Here is a 25,592-nt window from a genome sequence, read left to right as displayed (position 1 = left end):
TCACAACTAATTTTCTTTTCTTCGTCTTTTTCCAGACCCACCGGGACCTATCGACAATTCAAAGATAACAGTAAACAAGAACGGCCATTTAACACTCAAACAAGGTACAAGCAATGTTTTTAAGTTGTAATTCTGTTTCTTCTGTTTTAGTAGGAAATGTATGTCTGAATATTTTAATATGGGTTTTTAAAAAGCATCAAACAAGTCTTGCAGAGATGCTGTGGACTGTAGAGCTGTTTTTCCTGTTGCTGACGTTTACGATGTATACATTTGTGATTGCACCGACCCTACAGGAGCAGATTCAGGACAGATCTCTGAGGAAACGTGGAACTTCCTCCACTCCATCTACGGCGGTGGTCCGCTGCTGACGGTTCGACCGAACATCAGCCACCAGGAAGTAGAGTCGTCGCAATCAGAGGAGAAGATCGAGGTGGAGACTCGCTCCGTTTAATTGAGAACTTGACAATACACCACAACAACATCGAAAACGTTTAAGAAACGGAAAGCCTTTTATTTTGCACTTGACTTTTTTGTTTCAAAAGCATCCAAGCAAAGGACCTCATCTTTACTCCTGCGTGACAGCCTTTGACAGAGGGAATTAACTGAAAAGGGTCGTCATGTTGTACAAATCTGTATAAAAAGCTCTTAAATTTCTATTAGCACTGTAGTACTCATGTTTCAGGTTTTCAGAACCAAGCATTTAAAATATGTGCAGCTAAAAGAAATTCCACTGAATGCCATATTGTTTTGTTTTTTTTCTTCTTTGACCAAATGAGCACATGTTCTATGTCCATGTGTCTTGTGTTGCCGATACTGATGAATCACAATACATCTTGCTGTAGATATACCACATATTTTTTATTTCCTGTTGTATTATTCACTAAATGACAAGGAAAGCAAAATGTGACACTTGGGCTATGAAGGGACTAATTGCTGACTAGTCTCAGGAATGAATTTTGTGTTTTGCACTGTTCTGTAGAAGTACAAATTGGCATGCTCACACAGATGTCTGGTTTGTATTTGAATGTACCAGTACTAATAGTATGTTGGTCAAGACTCAGCACTTGGTTATTTATAACAGAAGGGAGTGATTTAACATGATGTCAATAGATTATTATTATCTTTTTTTTTTTTTTCTTTTTGTGGAAACGTGGCAGGCAGACTTTTTAAGAATGCATGCTCCGAACATTAAAATCCTAGTGGAACATCACATGTAAGTGCATGTAAATGCAAAGCTGCTCATGATATGTGCACGCAAATCCAGATCTGTCTTCACTAAAACTGTACAGCTGCAGAAAGCACATTGTAGTAATGTAATCAGCAACATAATGAGCAATCTGATTAATTAAAGGCATTATTTTTGTGTATGGGCATAGTGTTGCTTAAATGTGTTGGCTGATTAGGGAGTCAACAAAATGCTGTACTCTAAGTTTTTGCATATGAGTAAGATCTATTCTGATTTTTGCTGGCTGACACTATTAAAACTTGATGAAAACATGTTGAATGCTGTGCCCACTCTTTAATTGTGTCACTCTTAAACTGCATGTTGTTTCTCCTTAAAGTGTCAATAAGCCATAAATTAGGAAATGTTGCAGAGTGAGAGGCACACTAAAAATGTACAGGATAGTGTTGCATTTTGACGAGAGAGCGCTTGCTGCTCACACACCCCGACTAGTTGACTGGATTGAAAACATGGCTGCGGCCGAGCGTGCAGCAAATTTACGGAAGTGAGGTATGTGTAATTCTTAAGCTACAAAAGCTGTTTAGAAGTGTGCCTCCAGTTCGTTGCTTGTGGTGGAGCAAACGACAGAACCTGAATTTATTAGCCCACTCAAAATGTGTGTGACCGCCATTGCTGGCAGTACACAAATACATCGGCAAAGTTATGCGCGGAACAATCAGCTAGCTCGCCGAGCTAATGCCAGGTTGCTGCGGCTAGCCTCGGCTGCTAGCTGGTTACCAAGTGCTTGGTTGCTAATCATGCTACTTCTCAGTGCTGGACATATAAACCTCGGCGAAAACGTGTTAGCGGCGATTTCTTCCATCTACGTGCTGTCTTATTTGTGGCTTTAACGCCCCTGTCCGATGTCGCGCTAGCTAGCATGTGCTAGGTGTCAGTAATAGAGGGGCTTCATCAGGAATCGCCACGATTCTTCTCTTAACGGGAGAACTAGCACAGGTAACGTTAGCCAACTTGGCTAACTAGTCGAGCACAACAGAAAGAGGGGAAAATGTTCCGTTAGACTGCAGCACACTTGTCCGTTGAGTGTCACAGGGAGCGTGTATAATAATTTATAATTTAATTTTGCTGGTGCCACAGCCTGCGGCTTGGTGTCTCAAGTGTTAATATATATATATATTTTTTAAATTAACCCCCGAGAGCTAACGGTAAGTTAGTTTTGTATGGTTAGCTCGCTAAACGGCATGCTAGGTCAACTGAGGTCTGCTTGGAAGTTGGAGCATGCTAACGTTTAGCTAATTCGCAATCTCCCTGTGAAATAACTGGGTTGTTTCTGTCCAGACGTGTGGTCGTGAGTTTTAATCGTGAACTTTTTTTTGCTGCAAAAACTAGTCTTCAACTCAGCCGGCTGGCACGTGCTGCTGCTGTTGCTGCGCCCCCGTCCAGTCTCGTCGTCAGTTTAAACAGCATCCTCGTGCCTCCCAACTTCGTGGGCTTGGAGCTCGCGGCAGTTGATTTAGCTGAGATGTAGGGATTTGAGCGATTCTCATCGGAATGTGCACCAGCACCACTTCGCGGATGTTTGGTTGCCAGTAGGCCCAGTGGAAGTGCTGAACTTCAGGTCGGCAGCGGAGACGATGAGCCCAGCAGGACGGTAAAATGGCACAGAGCTCGTTTATTTATCGGAAAACACATGCATCATACCAAACTCTGTTACCCACGTTTAGATTAGCTGGTTTGCTAACAGTTGAGTTTGCTCGTGAGTTGCGTGTTTATTATTAGTGCACAGCTTTGGGAGTTTACAGGCTTGCTATCTTAGTGAAAGCAGTGCTTCTTTATGTGATGGCAAATGAGACATCTGTCAAGACAGTGCAGGCAAAAACACCACGTGTTAACATAACTCTACAACCAAACAAGCGTTTTAGAGAGGGGCAGGAAGTGGGTTGATTTGAGAGTACAGTAACACATGGGTCCTCTAATTACATACAATGTCTTTCACACTCAAAATCTTTGCTTATGCTCTGGATATCTGTGAGTACAAATTGATCTCGGTGTGTCAAGATCGGTGACTGTACATTGCAATATGGTGTTAGTACTGTAAATAACACTGTCACACCTTACTGTGGTAAATTGGCAGCTGTGGGTTTAATGGCTGGTGTGTTTCTAGAAAGATCAGGAGATTAATACATCTTATTTCATGGAGAAGAATACATCACAGTCAAATGTTTATATAGGAAGCAAACATGAATCCCAACCATGTATCCTTGGCTGAGTCTACTCTCTCATATACTAGAGAGAGAAAATGCAAATTAACCAAAACAGTGTCTTCTTGTGGCTCTTAATCTGATATAATGGCTGTAATGCTAGCATGACTTATGAGCAGTTTAGTCACAGAGTGGTTTATCACCAAAAAAAAAATCTTTTTTTCAAGTGGGTATAAAAAGGTGGGTATAAAAGCTCGAAGCATCCTATAAAAGAGTTTCCTTTCCCTAGAAAGGTACGGCGGCGGCAGCAGCGTCTGACCAGCCGCAAACACGGACAGGTCTGCTGTCAGCACAGCCACTGATTTTTGTATTAATAAAGTCTAGCCTAATTGAAGCATGGAAGGAAAATTGGAAAAATGGTAACCGTGTAAGTTAATAGACACATCAGCATTGTGGCTATGTCATTAACACATGAGATTCTGACAGATTACTGCATATTCCATTAAATTCTTATGTTAGACATGCAGGAAAGGAAAGTTAAGGAAAGCAGGAAAGTTATAGCCTTATTTTTACAGCTGCAGCCTCTGTGGTGTTTAATTGTTTAAGAGCAAGTACAAAATAAATAACATAAATTCAAAGTAGGCTCATCCTTCTCAGATTTTATTTTAAGGTTAATAAGTACAAGTTGGTGTTCTATATAAGGATTATATAATTAAGACTTATAGAACAATAGAATCATTTAACAGTTGTCGCAATGGGGAAAAAAGCATGACTAAAGTTGATTCTGGTAACTTATATTTCTTATTGATTCTTATCAGGGCTCTTGAAAAACTTAAGACCCTCAGACTATCTTTACCCTGCGGTCTCAGGTTTCTTCCAGGAGTGGTGATCCTATTTTCTGTAGGATTTATTTGTCAGTATGTGGCAATTTTACACACGCTCATTTGTAATCTCCATCAAAAACTGCTTCCAAGCAGGTTTGGTCTGCAGCAAAAGTTAACACAGTGATGTACCCTGGGGAACGACAGACATTTTAAGCTTTAATATTTTTATATATGGCTGAGTAGCTTAATTTATAAAATATTGCAGAATTTATAGATTTCTGTTTTGGGTAGGTGCTAACAAAACCTTTAAAACAAATGTTAGGAGGTATAGGCTCCACCACGGAAGCAAACACTGCCCATTTGCTTCTTGGGGTGTGTGTAGAAGCTGCAGCTCCACCATAATTTACACCTGTGTTATAATGACTGTTTTCATCAACCTTTTTACCGAAAAAAGAAGCACTTGTTGGAATGAACCTTATATAATTTTAACCTTGAAATGTATTTTAGCTTGTGCACAATTCTATTTTCAGTTGCAAATGTGTGAAGGTTCAGCTTCACGACTGCTTCACAGTCATAGCCGCCTTCAGTGTTTTCCTGTGGCACTAACAAGCTCTGCATTCTTTTAATAGCTTCATATGCTTCCTTTAGTATTACACTTTTATATCAGTGAATCCCAATTACAGCAGGGCAATATGACCAAAAATATTTATCACGATATACATTTGAACATTTGCGATAACGATATAACCGACGATATAATTGTCACGAGACAAAATACTTTACAACTCCGCAATTTTATTAGTGCAAATAAAATCATCAATGTATTTTCACTTAAACAAGCAGCTGTTTTTTTTATGTGCATCAAAGTTATATAAAAATGTAACAGTGCAAATGCAAATTCCTGGCTGACAGTTTAACCAAAAGGCATTTCCAGTGGAAACTGGCCGACATATCCTCAGCACAACCGTGTATAACATCCACAAAACTTAAGAAGGTTATAAACACACAATACGGTAATATTATGTTGAAGTACAGCACGTATCACTCCGCGAGGCTCCTGCCTACGATAGCCGTAATGCTCCGACAATCCATCAAGCGGTGTGGCTTCACAGCTTAGCAAAGTCGTACTAAAACATTTTACAAATTTTCGAGCGCCGTGTACATAAAATCGTTTGGAGGTCAGTAAACACAACCAGAATTCAAACATAAGGCACACAGGATTATAAGAGGCACTGCCGATTTTCAGAAAATCAAAGGATTGAATTTAAGTGTGCCATATTTTCCAAAAAACACGGTAATAACGACGGCCCGCTAGCATGCTCTACCAAAAATAGTGCTTTGTTGTGTATCTGACGGACGAAAGCTGAACCAGTTCCACACCAGTGAAGTTGCAGCATTTTTCCAAACCAGTTCTGGTTCATCCGTTTTTATTCAACGATCCGCTTTCGCCCTTCTCATTCTGCGTCGCCGCCATGGTTTTTCCGCCATGTGCGTATGAAAACAAAGGCACTGCGCATGCATGTTTTACCCATATTCTATCGCGATATTTCATTTCCTTATTGTTGCCCAACATTATACCGGTATTACCGTGAACGGTATAATATGGCCCAGCCCTACTCCCAATTAGTTTGCCTTGAGACAAATCCAGGTGTGCCTTGGGATTTTGTGTCAACTATATTGTGATGCATGGTTCTTTTCGCACAAAAAAGGAATGATCTAAATCGTAGGTGTCTTGTAGTTGCAGATGCTGAAAATGTGGTATCCAGAATGCTGTCATCTGACAGTATACAACTTAAAAGACAACTGGAAGATAGTACAGATGGTATGAAGGCTTGCCTTTTGGTGTGACTTGGTCATAAAATGTTTGAAAGCCACTGTTTTAGACTACAAGGGGAAAATACTGACATTAAGAAAAAAAAAGATGGACAATCAAATGTTTGCTTCATCCATTTTGCTGTGATGGAAACACTCAAATGGACCAGCAGCTGACTAATCAGATATATTTACTGGCCCCGGGCCATAGAGCCATTGGTTATGTTGAACCCTGCAACATAAACAATCTGTGAATTTCTGTCTCCTATAAATCTATTTATATTTGCTAGTTTTTGCAATTACTGATCTAAACTGTTTTTGTATTTTTTGAGAAAGTGTTTCTGGGCAGACTGTTTTCTCTTATGGAGCAGCACATACCTGGAATACTATACCCACAGAACTGACTAACATACTTTTTATAAATCACTGTTTCCTGGATAATCAAAAATGCTGTCATAATAGGAAGTGGTGTCATTGTAACGGTGACACCGCCTCTGGTTCAGTAGTCATGTTTGTGTTGTTTTCTGTCTGTGCTGTTTTGTAAATGATCTTTAACGTTCGTTTAATATGTTATATGGTAACATCTTTTAACATTCAAATAATTCTTGCTCTTTTCTGTTTGTTTTTGTTTGCTCTCTCTAAATGCAGTTAGCCTGCTGGGTACTGCAGATGAAAATGAAACAAGCCGTCTAAATGTGTCTCATTTGCTCATGTTAATGTCCCTTTTAAATAAAATAAACACACTTTAACTTGCACAGTGTTTATACTTTAGGAAATCACTGTTGTGGCGAGTAGTTTAATGCCTGCTAACTACAGGCTCCACAGCCAAGGAGAGTCATGTCATTGAGGATGTTTAATGTTTGTTACTCTAGAACGCCTTCGTCTGTACCCACTCGGTAACAGCCGGGATGGGAAAATACGCAAGTCACCTGATTTTATAACATTCCAGTCATTGCACTTCTGCTAGGCATGTCTGACTGTAGTTTGAACCTGATGTTGGGCAGGCTAGTCAGATTTACAATGTAATGACGACTTTAATTTAATAACTGTGGAATCTGGTACCCGAATGCAACATTGAACTTAATATTAACTATTAAGATAGGCCCTGTGAGTTAAGCCAGGAACGTGTTAATTATTAGGAAGGTGGAAGTGTGATCAAATGTTTTATAAAGTTATTCAGCCCAGCTGTAGCACTAATTAGTGTGAATGCTTGAAAAGCATTCACAGTATTGTTCTTCTAATTAGTGTGAATGCTTGAAAAGCATTCACAGTATTGTTATTCGAATCTTTATTAGTGTGAATGCTTGAAAAGCATTCACAGTATTGTTCTTCTAATCTTTATTAGTGTGAATGCTTGAAAAGCATTCACAGTATTGTTATTCGAATCTTTATTATTATTATTAGTGTGAATGCTTGAAAAGCATTCACAGTATTGTTCTTCTAATCTTTATTATTCTATTTTATTATTATCTATTCCGTACGTTTTTTGAAAGCCTACTCCTTCAAAACCGTTCAACTTAGAAAAACCATTCAAACACCATTAGATTCCTATTCTTTTGGACACTGTTGCTTGTATTTTTCTCATTTTTAACATTTATATTTTTAATTTTATTCAACTTTATTCAACAAAAATTTCCCATGTATTTCAATGGGGAGACCCTTCAAATTCTCATTCAACTTACTCATTTTTAAACTCTTACTACTTCAACATACGTTCACATAGAGCCACCATTCAAACTTTAAAACGAAGACAAGACATTCAACTATTCAACTTGTATTTATCTTTTCAATATCTATTATACTTTTTCTTCAGTTCCAGTTTAAGTTTCATGATGTTTTTTCACCCGTTTCAGAGTTTATAATGGGTGTGTATGGGACGGAATGTTGGGGCTAGAGTGAGGCAGCTCAACTGCTAGAGTGAGAGGAGCAAAAAAATTTATCTTAAAATCTTTTTTAAAACTGCTGCTGTGTCCGCAGCGTTTGCTCTACAGGTATGATTTTACCCTCAAAATGTAGCCATCGCTGTCCTCTTTCATCCAATGTGTTTACTATTGTACTAGGTGTTATGGTTTTTTCATAAATGCCACCAATGCACAGCCTCCTCCCTCCAACTCTTCCATAGACTCTAATGTTAAACTTGCTCAGAAGGTTCGTTTGAAAATCAGAAGAGCATGGTGTCTTTACACTGTCACCACGTCCATATAATAAGCTCCACAGGCATGAAAACTGAGAATTAGGTAGACTAGACATTGCTGTCGCTCACGGTGAAAGAATTTCGTCAATACGACTTTTACTTTTCATTTGGGAACGATTTGTTTCGGCCTGACTTTTCTGTTCATTTTAAGCAGCAAAAGTGAGGCGCATGTCTGTGTACGTGTGTATGGAGCCATTGGGTGCGGTCACTATAGCAACCAGGCTCACACCTGCCTGCTTAATGAGCTCTGCCTGCCACTCTGCCAAGATTCATCTTAAGCACTTCTCTTTCAACTGCTGCTGTGTCCACAGTGTTAAAGCCATCATTTTACCCTCAAAACGTCGCCATCGTTGTTCTCTTTCCAACATCTTGTCTTTCAAAGCTCAGACATTTAAACTTTTTAAACTGTGTGGATCCAAGTGGAGGGATCACATTTTAGTCATTCAGTGATTCAAAGAATATGACCTTTTAATATTCTTTCAGATGTTTTCTGACTCTAAATGTTCTTTTCTCATTTCTTAGGTTTTTCTAATTTGCAATTAAAACATTTTCAGCTTTTTTCCAACTTCTTCTTCTGTGTAACGTCCAGCTTTTAGCAGTTCAGCACCTTTGTTTTCAGGTTAAATTCATTTTTTTTTGTTTTGTTTTTTTATCTCATTCAATATTTTTAACTCAAAATTCAGCAATTAATTCATTTCAGTGCATACATTCAGATTCAAGCATTCACACTGCAGTTTCTTCAGAAAATGCACTTTCTAGTTAGTGTGAATGCTTGAAAAGCATTCACAGTATTGTTCTTCTAATCTTTATTATTATATTTTATTCTGTATTCCGTACGTTTTTTGAAAGCCTACTCCTTCAAAACCGTTCAACTTAGAAAAACCATTCAAACATCGTTAGATTCCTATTATTTTGGACAACATTGCTTCTATTTTTCTCATTTTTAACATTTATATTTTTAATTTTATTCAACTTTATTCAACAAAAATTTCCCATGTATTTCAATGGGGAGACCCTTCAAATTCTCATTCAACTTACTCATTTTTAAACTCTTACTACTTCAACATACGTTGACATAGAGCCACCATTCAAACTTTAAAACGAAGACAAGACATTCAACTATTCAACTTGTATTTATCTTTTCAATATCTATTATACTTTTTCTTCAGTTCCAGTTTAAGTTTCATGATGTTTTTTCACCCGTTTCAGAGTTTATAATGGGTGTGTATGGGACGGAATGTTGGCGCTAGAGTGAGACAGCTCAACTGCTAGAGTGAGAGGAGCAAAAAAATTAATCTTAAAATCTTTTTTAAAACTGCTGCTGTATCCGCAGCGTTTGCTCTACAGGTATGATTTTACCCTCAAAACGTAGCCATCGCTGTCCTCTTTCATCCAATGTGTTTACTATTGTACTAGGTGTTATGGTTCTTTCATAAATGTCACCAATGCACAGCCTCCTCCCTCCAACTCTTCCATAGACTCTAATGTTAAAATGGCTCAGAAGGTTCGTTTGAAAATCAGAAGAGCATGGTGTCTTTCCACTGTCACCACGTCCATATAATAAACTCCACAGGCATGAAAACTGAGAATTAGGTAGACTGGACATTGCTGCCGCTCACAGTGAAAGAATTTCGTCAATACGACCTATACTTTTCATTTGGGAGCGATTTGTTTCGGCCTGACTTTTCTGTTCATTTTAAGCAGCAAAAGTGAGGCGCATGTCTGTGTACGTGTGTATGGAGCCATTGGGTGCAGTCACTATAGCAACCAGGCTCACACCTGCCTGCTTAACGAGCTCTGCCTGCCACTGTACCAAGATTCATCTTAAGCACTTCTCTTTCAACTGCTGCTGTGTCCACAGTGTTACAGCCATCATTTTACCCTCAAATTGTCGCCATTATTGTTCTCTTTCCAACACCGTGTCTTTCAAAGCTCAGGCATTTAAACTTTTTAAACTGTGTGGATCAAAGTGGAGGGATCACATTTGAGTCATTCAGTGATTCAAAGAATATGACCTTTTAATATTCATTCAGATGTTTTCTGACTCTAAATGTTCTTTTCTCATTTCTTAGGGTTTTCTAATTTACATTTAAAACATTTTCAGTTTTTTTCCAACTTCTTCTTCTGTGTAACCTTCACCTTTTTAGCAGTTCAGCACTTTTGTTTTCAGGTTAAATTCGGTTTTTTTTTTATCTCATTCAAAATTTTTAACTTAAATTCTGTAATTAATTCATTTCAGTGCATACATTCAGATTCAAGCATTCACACTGCAGTTTCTTCAGAAAATGCACTTTCTAGTTATTATTATTATTATATTTTATTTTTCCGTACGTTTTTTCAAAGCCTACTCCTTCAAAACCGTTCAACTTAGAAAAACCATTCAAACACCGTTAGATTCCTATTCTTTTGGACAACACTGCTTCTATTTTTCATATTTTTAACATTTATATTTTTAATTTTATTCAACTTTATTCAACAAAAATTTATAATGTATTTCAATGGGGAGACCCTTCAAATCCTCATTCAACTTACTCATTTTTAAACTCTTACTACTTCCACATACATTGACATAGAGCCACCATTCAAACTTTAAAACGAAGACAAGACATTCAACTATTCAACTTGTATTTATCTTTTCAATATCTATTATACTTTTTCTTCAGTTCCAGTTTAACTTTCATGATGTTTTTTCACCCGTTTCAGAGTTTATAATGGGTGTGTATGGGACGGAATGTTGGGGCTAGAGTGAGACAGCTCAACTGCTAGAGTGAGAGGAGCAAAAAAATTAATCTTAAAATCTTTTTTAAAACTGCTGCTGTGTCCACAGCGTTTGCTCTACAGGTATGATTTTACCCTCAAAACGTAGCCATGGCTGTCCTCTTTCATCCAATGTGTTTACTATTGTACTAGGTGTTATGGTTCTTTCATAAATGTCACCAATGCACAGCCTCCTCCCTCCAACTCTTCCATAGACTCTAATGTTAAAATGGCTCAGAAGGTTCGTTTGAAAATCAGAAGAGCATGGTGTCTTTACACTGTCACCACGTCCATATAATAAACTCCACAGGCATGAAAACTGAGAATTAGGTAGACTAGACATGGCTGTCGCTCACGGTGAAAGAATTTTGTCAATACGACATGTACTTTTCATTTGGGAAGAATTTGTTTGGGCCTGACTTTTCTGTTCATTTTAAGCAGCAAAAGTGAGGTGCATGTCTGTGTACGTGTGTATGGAGCCATTGGGTGCAGTCACTATAGCAACCAGGCTCACACCTGCCTGCTTAACGAGCTCTGCCTGCCACTGTGCCAAGATTCATCTTAAGCACTTCTCTTTCAACTGCTGCTGTGTCCACAGTGTTACAGCCATCATTTTACCCTCAAATTGTCGCCATTATTGTTCTCTTTCCAACACCGTGTCTTTCAAAGCTCAGGCATTTAAACTTTTTAAACTGTGTGGATCAAAGTGGAGGGATCACATTTGAGTCATTCAGTGATTCAAAGAATATGACCTTTTGATATTCATTCAGATGTTTTCTGACTCTAAATGTTCTTTTCTCATTTCTTAGGGTTTTCTAATTGACATTTAAAACATTTTCAGTTTTTTTTCCAACTCCTTCTTCTGTGTAACCTTCAGCTTTTAGCAGTTCAGCACCTTTGTTTTCAGGTTAAATTCGGGTTTTTTTTGTTTTTTTTTAATCTCATTCAATATTTTTAACTCAAAATTCAGCAATTAATTCATTTCAGTGCATACATTCAGATTCAAGCATTCACACTGCAGTTTCTTCAGAAAATGCACTTTCTAGTTAGTGTGAATGCTTGAAAAGCATTCACAGTATTGTTATTCGAATCTTTATTATTATATCATCTTCCGTACGTTTTTTGGCATCTAACTCCTTCAAAACCGTTCAACTTAGAAAAACCATTCAAACACCGTTAGATTCCTATTCTTTTGGACATGACTGCTTCTATTTTTCTCATTTTTAACATTCATATTTTTAATTTTATTCAACTTTATTCAACAAAAATTTCCAATGTATTTCAATGGGGAGACCCTTCAAATTCTCATTCAATTTACTCATTTTTAAACTCTTACTACTTCCACATACATTGACATAGAGCCACCATTCAAACTTTAAAACGAAGACAAGACATTCAACTATTCAACTTGTATTTATCTTTTCAATATCTATTATACTTTTTCTTCAGTTCCAGTTTAAGTTTCATGATGTTTTTTCACCCGTTTCAAAGTTTATAATGGGTGTGTATGGGACGGAATGTTGGGGCTAGAGTGAGACAGCTCAACTGCTAGAGTGAGAGGAGCAAAAAAATTAATCTTAAAATCTTTTTTAAAACTGCTGCTGTGTCCGCAGCGTTTGCTCTACAGGTATGATTTTACCCTCAAAACGTAGCCATCGCTGTCCTCTTTCATCCAATGTGTTTACTATTGTCCTAGGTGTTATGGTTCTTTCGTAAATGTCACCAATGCACAGCCTCCTCCCTCCAACTCTTCCATAGACTCTAATGTTAAAATGGCTCAGAAGGTTCGTTTGAAAATCAGAAGAGCATGGTGTCTTTCCACTGTCACCACGTCCATATAATAAACTCCACAGGCATGAAAACTGAGAATTCAGTAGACTAGACATTGCTGTCACTCACGGTGAAAGAATTTTGTCAATACGACTTTTACTTTTCATTTGGGAACGATTTGTTTCGGCCTGACTTTTCTGTTCATTTTAAGCAGCAAAAGTGAGGTGCATGTCTGTGTGCGTGTGTATGGAGCCATTGGGTGCGGTCACTATAGCAACCAGGCTCACACCTGCCTGCTTAACGAGCTCTGCCTGCCACTGTACCAAGATTCATCTTAAGCACTTCTCTTTCAACTGCTGCTGTGTCCACAGTGTTACAGCCATCATTTTACCCTCAAATTGTCGCCATTATTGTTCTCTTTCCAACACCGTATCTTTCAAAGCTCAGGCATTTAAACTTTTTAAACTGTGTGGATCAAAGTGGAGGGATCACATTTGAGTCATTCAGTGATTCAAAGAATATGACCGTTTAATATTCATTCAGATGTTTTCTGACTCTAAATGTTCTTTTCTCATTTCTTAGGGTTTTCTAATTTACATTTAAAACATTTTCAGTTTTTTTCCAACTCCTTCTTCTGTGTAACCTTCAGCTTTTAGCAGTTCAGCACCTTTGTTTTCAGGTTAAATTCGTTTTGTTTTTTTGTTTTTTTAATCTCATTCAATATTTTTAACTCAAAATTCAGCAATTAATTCATTTCAGTGCATACATTCAGATTCAAGCATTCACACTGCAGTTTCTTCAGAAAATGCACTTTCTAGTTATTCTATTTTATCTATTCCGTACGTTTTTTGTACTCCTACTCCTTCAAAACCGTTCAACTTAGAAAAACCATTCAAACACCATTAGATTCCTATTCTTTTGGACATGACTGCTTCTATTTTTCTCATTTTTAACATTTATATTTTTAATTTTATTCAACTTTATTCAACAAAAATTTCCCATGTATTTCAATGGGGAGACCCTTCAAATTCTCATTCAATTTACTCATTTTTAAACTCTTACTACTTCCACATACATTGACATAGAGCCACCATTCAAACTTTAAAACGAAGACAAGACATTCAACTATTCAACTTGTATTTATCTTTTCAATATCTATTATACTTTTTCTTCAGTTCCAGTTTAAGTTTCATGATGTTTTTTCACCCGTTTCAGAGTTTATAATGGGTGTGTATGGGACGGAATGTTGGGGCTAGAGTGAGGCAGCTCAACTGCTAGAGTGAGAGGAGCAAAAAAATTAATCTTAAAATCTTTTTTAAAACTGCTGCTGTGTCCGCAGCGTTTGCTCTACAGGTATGATTTTACCCTCAAAACGTAGCCATCGCTGTCCTCTTTCATCCAATGTGTTTACTATTGTCCTAGGTGTTATGGTTCTTTCGTAAATGTCACCAATGCACAGCCTCCTCCCTCCAACTCTTCCATAGACTCTAATGTTAAACTTTCTCAGAAGGTTCGTTTGAAAATCAGAAGAGCATGGTGTCTTTACACTGTCACCACGTCCATATAATAAACTCCACAGGCATGAAAACTGAGAATTTGGTAGACTAGACATGGCTGTCGCTCACGGTGAAAGAATTTTGTCAGTACGACATGTACTTTTCATTTGGGAACGATTTGTTTCGGCCTGACTTTTCTGTTCATTTTAAGCAGCAAAAGTGAGGTGCATGTCTGTGTCCGTGTGTATGGAGCCATTGGGTGCGGTCACTATAGCAACCAGGCTCACACCTGCCTGCTTAACGAGCTCTCTCTCACTCTGCCAAGGTTAAACCTAAAAATGTTAGATTGTAGTAAGATTAACTTTTTCAAAAGTACAATAAGACAGATTTGACAGGGTTTTGCCACAGATTAATAGTTTGTCACTAGTTAGTATATGCCAACTAAGTAGAGCATTGTGATTGGCACAAAGGTTTTTCAGATCTGGGCAGTTGGAGTCAGTTGATGACTTCAAAATCATCCTTTCTGACTGGATAATTAAAGCTCTCAGCATCTATCGGTCTGTAGTTAATTTCCCCACCTTTTAACTAACGTTTCACTAACCTAATCTCATTTAATGTCTCTGTTTATAGTCTGTATAGTTTATCTCCCCACGAATATACTCAAAGTAGTCTTAAAATAAAACCCACAAAACAGTTCAAGATTTAATACTTTTTATTTGCTCATTTAATGCCAGTTGCCCTGTTTTTCTGTATGTCACTCATTCGCTTATACTTGGGCAAAAAGGACCAATTTTTACACTAGTATAGTGTATTTTTTCCCTCTATCTCTCTATGTCTGTCACACACAGAGACCAACACACAGACATGTATATGCTCATTATTGCTGTTCAAACTGATGGTCAAATTTCCAAGCACCACCTGAACGCCTCATCTGTTTTTAACCTATCACTGGACCAACTGTCGTCATTCCGCTTTGCTCTCTGCTGTGGTAAGTATAGTACACTCAGTACTGCAGTGTTTTATTTTTATGATGGAAAAAATACATGTTTGACATTTAAACTCACATATCAAGTCCAACAGAGTTAAAAACAATTCAAAGAAGAAAGAAAGAAAAAAGAATAACCTTCGCTATCATTTATATACGTTTATTACGTTTTGCTGTTAGCAGCAGTGCTAACGCTAGCTTCAATGCTAATGCTAGCAACAATGCTAACGCTAGCTATAGTGCTAACACTAGCCTTAGCAGTTGTTAACTGACAAAAATAATATTCCTGTGATATTTCTTGCCGGTCAGTGAGACAAAAGTAAGAAATTAGCTTTATTATTGCCATTGTGGCTCAGTTTTAACAGTAAGAGTGCTAGCGCTAGCAGCATTGCTAGCGCTAGCAGCATTGCTAACGCTAGCTGCAATGCTAACGCTAGCTGCAATGCTAACGCTAGCTGCAATGCTAACACTAACTGAAGTGCTAATGCTAGCCGGAATGCTAGCGCTAGCAGCAATGCTAAGGCTAGTAACAGTCTAACAGTAGCCTTACATAAGTGGCAATACTTCAGTTAACTAGTTTGAATTGTAAAATGACTGCTGTATCAGTTGGTGTGCTATATTACTCTATAATTACCCTGCTGACTAGAAGTTCAGTGTATCATGTCGTGTGGGCTTTGTATTTCTGTTAGTCTGATAACACTGTACAGACAACTAACGTATTATTTCTCGTTTCTTTCAGGAACCTGACTGACACTGTGCTTTGCCTGGTAGGTGTGCACATACTGTAAGAGAAGTAGACCAAAATAAAAAAATTATATGACTAATATAAGCTGTAAAGTGATGGGTTCAAACTTTGTGCTAGACCTTTTAAACACAATTTTATAATAAATACACATAAGTGCAGCTTAACAATTGGGCTAAAATATTTTTTTCGTACATTTTTGTAGTCACACTACATGTGATTAATTAATGATTCACTCAATCATATTTGTATTTAAAAATATTATTGCTGAATTTAATTAAATATTTATTCTTTTAAAAAGTGCCCAATTATGCAACTTTTTGCACATGGCAGCCGACAACAGTTTAGCTTGAATATTTGTTTTGTCCCTTTGCAGTAGTCACATTTAGTTCATACAATTACCATGTGATATAATTTTAATAAAATTATTTTTTTTTCTTGTTTTTTGTTCAGAGTGTGTAGAAGAAGAAGAACAAGGACCAGATCTCCAGTCTTCTCTCTCACATCCCAACCCCCCAACCCCTCTATCCTCTGTCCTGCTCCACCTATTGTCTCTGCCTTCTTTCCATCTGTATTTCACTCTGTGGTTTGTGAGAAATTTTGCCAAACCAACAATCCTTTTGCGGTTTGATTTAAAGCCGTGTCTCTCCTGCTCTGTCTGTTCTCTCTGCTAAATTTTCTCTCTACCTGTTTTTCACTCTTGGCTTGCTGCTGAAAAACGCCAAGCCAACAAAGCAATAAAGAGTGCATATTTTGCCTCAACCTATGAACAAACTGAACAAACAAAGAAAAATCTGCGGTTTGATTTAAAGCCGTGTCTCTCCTGCTCTGTCTGTTCTCACTGCTAAATTTTCTCTCTACCTGTTTTTCACTCTTGGCTTGCTGCTGAAAAACGCCAAGCCATTAAAGCAATAAAGAGTGCATATATTGCCTCTACCTGAGAACAAACTGAACAAAGAAAACTAATTCACGGTTTGATTGTGATTTCCCAGCCGTGTCTCTCCTGCTCTGCCTGTTCTCTCTTCTAAATTTTCTCTCTACCTGTTTTTCACTCTTGGCTTGCTGCTGAAAAATGCCAAGCCAATAAAGAGAGTGCATAATATTCTCTCAACTGAAGAACAAACTGTCAAACGAAAGACAACTGTTTAAGACAAATAAAAACTGAAATATAAAAACAAAGACAACATCTCCTGGTGTGTGCCACTCTTATCTTGTGAACATATTTTCTAAAGACTAAGAAACACTTGCAGGTGTGTGAAAATGCCAAGGAAGCAGAAAAAGTCACAAGCTGCAAAACAACGCTGGAAAAAGTTTCATGAGTTTCACAAAGTACCAACATGTGAACAAGCTGAGTTTGATTTTCCTCAGAGCTCTGCAGAAGACAGTGTGTCTACAAAGACCAATTCTGACAGTGTCAAACAGGCAGGTCAACATGTTCCTGCACATGTACAACAGGTATCTTATGCTGATGCTGTAAAGAGTGGACTGCAGCATAAAGTTAATGAACAACATGAGGTGTCAAGTGCCCCACAGGTGGGTTATGCTGACTTTTTGAAAAGAGGCTGTCACAGTGATGTGGCAGGACCATCTCATGCAGAAAGAGTGAACCTTGAAAACCAGCCCTCTGTTATACATGTCTGTGCATCTCGCAGCCAGGCTCATCCTAAATATGGAGACTCCAGAAACAAGCAGTGCACATGTAACTCACTCACATTTCTTGCTTTCCTTCATGAGAATGAAAACATGACTACAGCTGACCTTAATCTGGTCTTGGATAAAGGTGATGTGATGTACAAAGAGGCCAAGAAAAGATTTCCTAAAAATATTCATTTGGCAACCGATGAGCTGCCAGACAAAGTTGATGCTCGCTGGTCTATGTATGATGTCGACATGACACAGCCTTCCCGGTATGGGACATTTGAAGAACCTCCAGAGGAAGCAGTAGATACCTTTCTCAGCTTAGAAGCAGGACTGAGCTGCCTGTTGTCAGATGTGCAGTATGCCTTATTGATTATGAGTGGATTGTGTATCGCAGTGTTCAGATCCACATCAGGCAAATATGGTTTCTTTGATCCACACTCCAGAACACCCAGTGGTCTTCCTCTATTACTACAGTCACGTAATCGTGGTACAGCTGTGATGCTGAAATTCACACTCCTCAGTGACATGATTAAGAGGATCCAAGATTCTTATGAAATGATGGAGATATCACCCTCTTGTAACTATGAACTGAAGCCTGTGCAGTTCTACAGTATGAGCACAGTCAACCTGAGTGATACTATCACAGACACAGTCTGCAGACCAACAGCTGCCACTGCTGTGGCATCTACTCACTCTGATACAACTGTTGATGAAGCAAACTCCTCTACTCCAAGGAGAAACACAACGACTGATCTGACTGAGAACATCTTTTGTCAAATGTCCATTTGTACGCCACCGGTGAAACAAAAAGAAGTTCACGTGACTCAGTTCACATCATATGAAGATCAGAATGAACCTCCTAATATACCAACTGAAGAACTATGCAGTGAATTAAGTTTCCTTCCATCAAGTGATGCTTTTTCATGTCAATCAAATGCTGCCATAACAAATGTTGCTGCCTGTGACCTTTCTGATATAGTTTTACAAAAACTGAAAAAAGTTAATAAACAACAAAGGCACAAAATGAAAAGAAGATTAATGGCATCAGAGAAACCCAGAAATCAGAGAAAAGAAAACCAAAAAAGGAGAGAACAACAAAAGTATGCTTCAAACAAAGAGTACAAAGAAAAGAAAAAATCTTGCGCAAGCGAGACATATAAAAACAATCCTGAAGTTAAACAAAAACAACAACAGTATATGAAAAGACGTTACTGTGAAAATGATGAATTCAGAAAGAAACAAAAACAATATGTTAAAAAACGTTTTTCTGAGAATGCTACAGTTAGAAAGAAACAACAACAATATATTAAAAGACGCTACTGTGAGAACGATGAATTCAGAAAGAAACAACAACAATATATTAAAAGACGCTACTGTGAGAACGATGAATTCAGAAAGAAACAACAACAATATATTAAAAGACGCTACTGTGAGAACGATGAATTCAGAAAGAAACAACAACAATATATTAAAAGACGCTACTGTGAGAACGATGAATTCAGAAAGAAACAACAACAATATATTAAAAGACGCTACTGTGAGAACGATGAATTCAGAAAGAAACAACAACAATATATTAAAAGACGCTACTGTGACAATGCTGACTTTAGACAAAAACAAAAAAACTATATAACTAAAAGGTATCAAGAAAACCCTGAATTCAGAGAGAGACAGAGATCTCGAGTGACTCAGCGTTATGCACGTGACAATGCATTCAGAGTAAGACACAGACAACTAATGAAACAACTAATGCGAGACAGGTATCAAAGTAATCTTGCATTCAGGATTATGCACAACATGAGATGTGCAATGAAAATAAAAAGGAAATACAGATGGGTGAACAGACAAACCCAAGAGAGTGACAACAGTGTGATCAACGAGGCCATATCTGTGTTCAAATCACAAATCAAAGCTGGACCATCATACCCATGTACTGTATGCTTCAAGGCTTCATTTCCAAACCAAGTGCGACCCTGCACAAGGTCAAAGTATGTCAAAAACCCACATGTAGTTGCAACATGTTTGACAGGAAAGTTTGTTCATGTTTGTGATGAAAACTGCAGAAATGAGCAGTGCAAAGTGCCTGATGAGAGAAAGAGAGAGTGGATATGTCACACCTGCCACGATCATCTTAAAAATGGATCCATGCCAGCACTTGCTGTTGCCAATAAGTTGGATCTTGCTGATATTCCAGCTGAACTTTCTGATCTCAACATACTGGAGAGACATCTCATAGCCAAGTGCATACCATTTGCCAAGATCATTCCTCTTCCCAAAGGCAGACAAAGAGCAATTAGAGGAAATGTGGTCTGTGTCCCATCAGAGGTACAGGAAACTGTTGAAACACTACCTCGACTGAGAATTAATTCTCAGGTGATCAGAGTAAAATTGAAGAGACGCTTGTCTTACAAAGGTCATCAGCTGTTTCAGACTGTAAGCTGGTCTAAACTTGTGCAAGCACTGCATAAACTCAAGCAGATTCATCCACAGTATAAGGATGTGAGCATCAGAGATGATGCTGAGCTGTGTGATCCAACTCTTCCTGATGAAGATGATGAGGATGATGATGATGAAAACATGAATGAGGACGATTATGATGAGGCTGATTTAATGGAAATTGACAGCTGTGAGAAAAATGCACTGAGTGAAGCACAAAATATAAATGAACAGGACATTGACATGTTACCCTGTGATGGTGAACAATCGCATGAACAGATGAGAGATGATTCAGAGCAAGCAGATGGACTGACTAATGGTGGTTTTGCACTCGAGTCCTGTTTGCAGCCCCCTGATGTGGCTGAGGAGATATTATGTTTCAGTGAAGGAATCTACTCTGTTGCTCCTGCAGAGAGAAACAATCCAATAAGTTTTTTCAAAACACCTAAACTGGAGGCCATGGCCTTCCCTGTGCAGTTTCCTACAGGCCAAAACACACTTGATGAAAGAAGGCTGATCAAAGTATCCCCCAGTGGGTATTTCAAATCAAGACTTTTCTGCATTGATGATCGTTTTGCCAAAGACACAAACTATTTATTCTTTGCACAGTTTGTGACTGAAATACACTTGGCTACATCCAGCATGACAGTACAGTTAAGGAAGGCAAAGCCTCTGACCAGAGATGGTAGAAAAATAACCTCAGGCATGTTACAAGATAAACATGAGGTGGAGAAACTGGTGCGAAATAAAGATGCAGTGAGATTCATGCAGCCTCTGAGAGGAACCCCAGCCTATTGGGAGAAAACAACAAGAGATCTTTTTGCCATGATCAGACAGTTGGGAACTCCCACGTTCTTTTGCACATTTTCAGCTGCTGAAATGCGCTGGCCTGAAGTGATCGAGGCAATAACAAGGCAGCAAGGTGAACAAGTGAATTTTGAAGGACTCGACTGGTCAGCAAAGTGTGACATCCTGAGAAGCAATCCTGTCACAACAATGCGCATGTTTGACAAGAGAGTTGAAGCATTATTCAGAGATTTACTCTTATCTCCTGCAGAGCCACTTGGCAAAGTCATTGACTACTTTTACAGAGTTGAGTTTCAGCACAGAGGAAGCCCACACATACACTGCCTCCTGTGGGTAGAAGGTGCTCCTGTGTTTGAGGAGGATGATGAGCAAACTGTTCTTGATTTTATAAACAAATACATCACAGCTCAGCTGCCTGATCCACATAAACAACCTGAACTGTACAAAAAAGTAACAGAAGTGCAAAAACACAGTAAGAACCACACAAAGACGTGCTTTAGGAGTTTAAGCTCCGGGTGCCGTTTTGGTTTTCCCAAACCACCCTGCAATGAGACAATGATCACAAGACCCAGTGAGGATGATGCACTGGAAGTAGAAACGGCAAAGAACAAGCTCAGACCACTGAACCAGCTGCTGAATGAACCTGAAACTGCTTCCATGAGTTTAGAGCAGCTCTTGGAAAGATGCAAGTTGACACATGCAGAATATGAGAGATACCTGAATAAAATGAACATGAGGAGTACGATCATACTAAAGCGTGATCCAAAAGACTCTTGGATAAACGGCTATAATCCACATCTGCTTGAAGCCTGGAACAGTAATATCGACATAAGCTTTGTTTTAGATGCTTTTGGTGCTGCAAATTATTTAATGAAATATATATCAAAAAAAGAGGGCGGGCTATCTGAGTACCTGAAAACTGTCATTGAGAACTCCCATAAGGACAGTGTAAATGAGTGCGATGAAATGAGAGCCGTCATGCAGGCATATTCAAAGAAGCGAGAGATCAGTGCACAGGAGTGTGTTGCTCGTGCATGTGGTCTTCACATGAAGCAATGCTCACGTGCTGTAATATTCATTCCAACTGATGATAATCCTGTGAAAATGAGTCGTCCCCTGTCAGTTCTGGACAACACAACACCTGAGTCTTCCAATGTTTGGATGACATCTTTGAATGACAAATACAAAGCCAGACCTGAAACACCAGAGTATGAGGAGATGTGCATGGCAGACTTTGCTGCTACTTGCAGGATTGTCTATGGCCAACAGAAAAAAGGTAAAGATGTTTTGCCCCTTCTCAATGAGATGGGGTTTGTGCAAAGGCGCAAAAACAATAAGCCTGCTATCATCAGATTTCACCGCTGCTCACAAGAAAAACATCCAGAGCAATATTACGGAAGACTGCTTAAACTGTACCTTCCTCATCGTTCAGACCACGAACTGAAAACACCATCGTTGCCAACCTATCAGGCTTTCTATGGTGCTGGCTGTGTACAGCTACCAGGTACTGACCATCTTGAGTACGTGCAACACATTGTCAAAAGAAACAGAGAAAAATATGAGAAAAACAGTGAGGAGATCGAGAGCGCTGTTGAGGAATATGAGCAGAACAGAGGTGTGACTGACGAATGGTGTAATCTGGCACCTGAATCAGATCTCGTAAGGTTGCCACTTGTCGAACAAGAAAGAGAGCGAGACAATGAAAATGAACAGGAAGATGTGCCCGACTACAGCCGTCAGGCTGATGCTTCAACAGAAGTCAGAGCCATCAGGGAACCCCCTGCTATTGATCCCACATTGTTACGTCAGATGTTTCAGAATCTGAACAAGAAGCAAGCCTGCATATTTTATGCAGTTAGAGACTGGTGCATTAAAAGAGTCTGTGCTCTAAATCCAGAGCAGTTTTTCTTTTATATTAATGGTGGTGCTGGAACAGGAAAATCACATCTTATCAAATGCATCTACTCAGAAGCATCTAAGATACTGAGCAAAGTGCCCAGATATGCAGACGACGTTGACATATCAAAACCCACCGTCCTGTTAACTGCTTTCACTGGGACTGCAGCTTTTAACATTTCTGGAACAACACTGCATTCTCTTCTCAAGCTGCCTAGAAGCTTAAAACCTCCCATTCAGGGACTTGGCAATCAGCTGGATGAAGTCAGATCAGAACTTTTGAATGCTGAAATAATCGTCATTGACGAAGTGTCTATGGTGTCAAGACATCTGTTTGCATATGTAGATGCAAGACTCAAACAGATCAAAGGGACTCGGAGACCCTTTGGAGGCATGTCAGTCATTGCTGTCGGAGACTTCTATCAGCTACCCCCAGTGCGACAGTCTAAACCTCTCTGTGTGCACGACCCGTCTGAGATCGACCTGTGGCGGGAGCATTTTCAGATGATCACTCTGACTGAGATTATGCGTCAGAAAGATGATGTTGTCTTTGCTGAGATGCTGAACAGAATTCGTGTAAAAGGAAAGTTGGATGAGCTTTGCGAAGCAGATAGAAATTTGTTGTTACAGGCCATAACTGAACCAGCCCATTGTCCGACTGATGCATTGCACATTTTTGCAACTAATAAAGAAGTGGATGCACACAACTCTTCAACACTGGCTCTGCTCCACACTCATATCATTGACATCCATGCAGATGATTATAGAAAAGATCCTAGAACTGGCAGAATGGCACTTCAAGACAGACCATTGAAAGGAGGTAAAAACGAGTTACCAGACACACTGAAAGTTGCAGAAGGAGCTCGTGTCATGCTCACCAGAAACATTGACATACAAAATGGTTTGGTTAATGGAGCTTTTGGAATACTACTTAGAGTAGTTTACTCTGAAAATGACCAACACATCATCAAGCTTGGACTTAAAATGGATAATGAGACATCTGGAAAGAATAACCGCACACCAGCAGACGATATGGTGTACATTGAGAGAGCAGAGGAGAATCTGAAGCAGAAAGGAGTGGTACGAAGACAGTTCCCAGTGAAGCTGGCCTTTGCATGTACAATACATAAGGTACAGGGTATGACAACTACATCAGCTGTTGTCTCTCTTAAGAGCATTTTTGAGCCCGGCATGGCCTACGTAGCTGTCAGTAGAGTGACGTCTCTCAGTGGACTGTATCTTCTTGATATGGAGGAGAAAAAAATATTCACCAACCCAGAAATCACTGCAGCGCTTGAGAACATGAGACAAGCCAACCTTGATGACATGATGCCTCTTCTACACGTGAGGCAAACACTGAGCAGGTCAGAGGTTTTCACCATTGTTCATCATAATACAGAGGGACTGCCAGCTCACATTAATGACATCAAAAGTCACCATGAATTGTGTCTAGCAGATGTTTTGTGCCTAACAGAAACACACCTGCGGGGCTCTTTTGTCGCAGAGAGTCTCCACTTGGAAAATTACAATTTGTTCAAACGCAACAGACACCTGTCCTACACAAACTTTCCCCAGATGGCAAACAGAAGTGGTGGTGGAGTTGCTGTTTATGTGAAAAGTGACATTCAAGTGCATGAAAAACAGTACATCCATAATGTAACTGACCTTGAATTTCTGGCTTTAAAGGTTGAAGCACCAGTCAGTGCTCTGATTGCAGTTGTATACAGACCTCCAGACTACACTCTGAGGCCATTCCTGAAAAACCTGGTAAGCCTATTAGACTCATTGGAGATCATGGACTGTCATCCCATCATAGTTTGTGGTGATTTTAATGAGAATGTTTTATCCAGTGCAAACAAACTAATCCTGGAGCTGTTTGAGTCTAGGGGATACGCACAGGTCATCACTGCCCCTACCACAGAGAAGAACACACTGCTTGACCTAATTTTCATTTCTCAGTCAGATCGATGTCTCCATTCTGGAGTCATGAAGACATACCATAGTTACCATGACCCAGTATACTGTGTATTGTCCTGTGATGATTCATGATCTAGATCTTTGAATACAGTAAGTAATATCTATATTTTTGAATGACTTAAGAAAGTAGAGCGATATTTAAAAGTTGACGCCCTGCATTGCAGTATAATGTTTGAATTGTTTACATAAAATACAATTACATGAATTAAGTAATGATATCAGTAAAAGATGACAATTTTATTTATTACAGAAAATCTAAAATTCACTAACAGTAACCTATAAATGTCAGAAAAATCAAATATAGCAGTTTGAAACGAACAGTGTAGGCATATCCTCTCTGCAGCCAGGCTTCAACATCCTGCCAGGCTGCCCCAGTCTCACTGTGGCTGGGAGGGAGGGAGGGTGGACCAGAGGATTGCCTACACAACACATAAATGTTCAACAGCTTCTTCATTGTTTCTGAGAGAACAATAATGACTAAAGGTTGCTTTTTAAAAAAACAAACAAACAAACAAACAAACAAACCTAATTACAGCAATAATGACAGTTAAGCCACTTTATGTGTGCCTCTATTTTGAAATAATATTTACAAAAATATTATTATTTTGGTTTGTTATAAACTTTAAACTTTTTCAAAAGTACACAATTATATTTTTGGACAAATTTTTCTATGAAACATAAATTTTTATGAGCTTTTATCATGTTTCTGGCCAGTGCAATCATCAGGGTGGGTCTGGGTTGATAACTGCACATTTCTGGCCAGAAATGTTTCAGCAGTGTTACATATGTAGTGCATATGTTACACTTGCTTTCTGTTACCAGCTGATACCCTACATTTGTATAGACATTTGATGGTGTGAGGTTGGGGAGT

At 38.8% G+C, this 25,592-nt stretch overlaps 3 protein-coding genes across 6 annotated transcripts in view; all 3 read left to right on the top strand.

Annotated features, from left to right (window-relative positions):
• Positions 1 to 1,497, top strand: part of usp33 (ubiquitin specific peptidase 33) — a 28,711-nt gene extending 27,214 nt beyond the window's left edge. The window contains exons 23-24 of one of the 2 annotated variants that reach the window (XM_086271121.1): positions 36 to 104; positions 294 to 1,497. In XM_086271121.1, the coding sequence (XP_086127247.1) occupies positions 36 to 104; positions 294 to 451 (227 nt within the window). In that variant the 3' untranslated portion in view covers positions 452 to 1,497. The remainder of the gene's footprint in view (positions 1 to 35; positions 105 to 293) is intronic. The other variant, XM_086271122.1, reaches the window with a different exon arrangement.
• A 79-nt stretch (positions 1,498 to 1,576) lies between these two features.
• The window catches only part of zzz3 (zinc finger, ZZ-type containing 3), a 71,896-nt gene continuing 47,880 nt past the window's right edge, over positions 1,577 to 25,592 (top strand). Inside the window, exon 1 of one of the 3 annotated variants that reach the window (XM_086271119.1) lies at positions 1,577 to 1,732. The gene's annotated coding sequence lies outside the window, so the exon portion shown is untranslated. Of the gene's footprint in view, positions 1,733 to 1,902; positions 2,180 to 2,206; positions 2,835 to 25,592 lie in introns of those variants that run through there. The other 2 variants (XM_086271120.1, XM_086271118.1) reach the window with 2 other exon arrangements.
• On the top strand, positions 14,565 to 25,583 carry LOC147308067 (uncharacterized). Its single transcript, XM_086271246.1, has 3 exons — positions 14,565 to 15,225; positions 15,962 to 15,989; positions 16,418 to 25,583. The coding sequence occupies exon 3, from the start codon at positions 17,225 to 17,227 to the stop codon at positions 24,791 to 24,793; it is 7,569 nt and encodes a 2,522-aa protein (XP_086127372.1). The 5' UTR covers positions 14,565 to 15,225; positions 15,962 to 15,989; positions 16,418 to 17,224; the 3' UTR covers positions 24,794 to 25,583.

This window comes from Aulonocara sp. 'chitande type north' Nkhata Bay, linkage group LG18 (assembly GCF_057382095.1).
Source record: "Aulonocara sp. 'chitande type north' Nkhata Bay isolate Kocher_YH1m ecotype deep benthic linkage group LG18, A_spYH_male_GT1.1, whole genome shotgun sequence".
Classification (NCBI taxonomy): domain Eukaryota; kingdom Metazoa; phylum Chordata; class Actinopteri; order Cichliformes; family Cichlidae; genus Aulonocara; species Aulonocara sp. 'chitande type north' Nkhata Bay.
The sequence above is the reverse complement of the archived record's forward strand: the minus strand, read 5'-3'. Positions and strand labels throughout refer to the sequence as shown.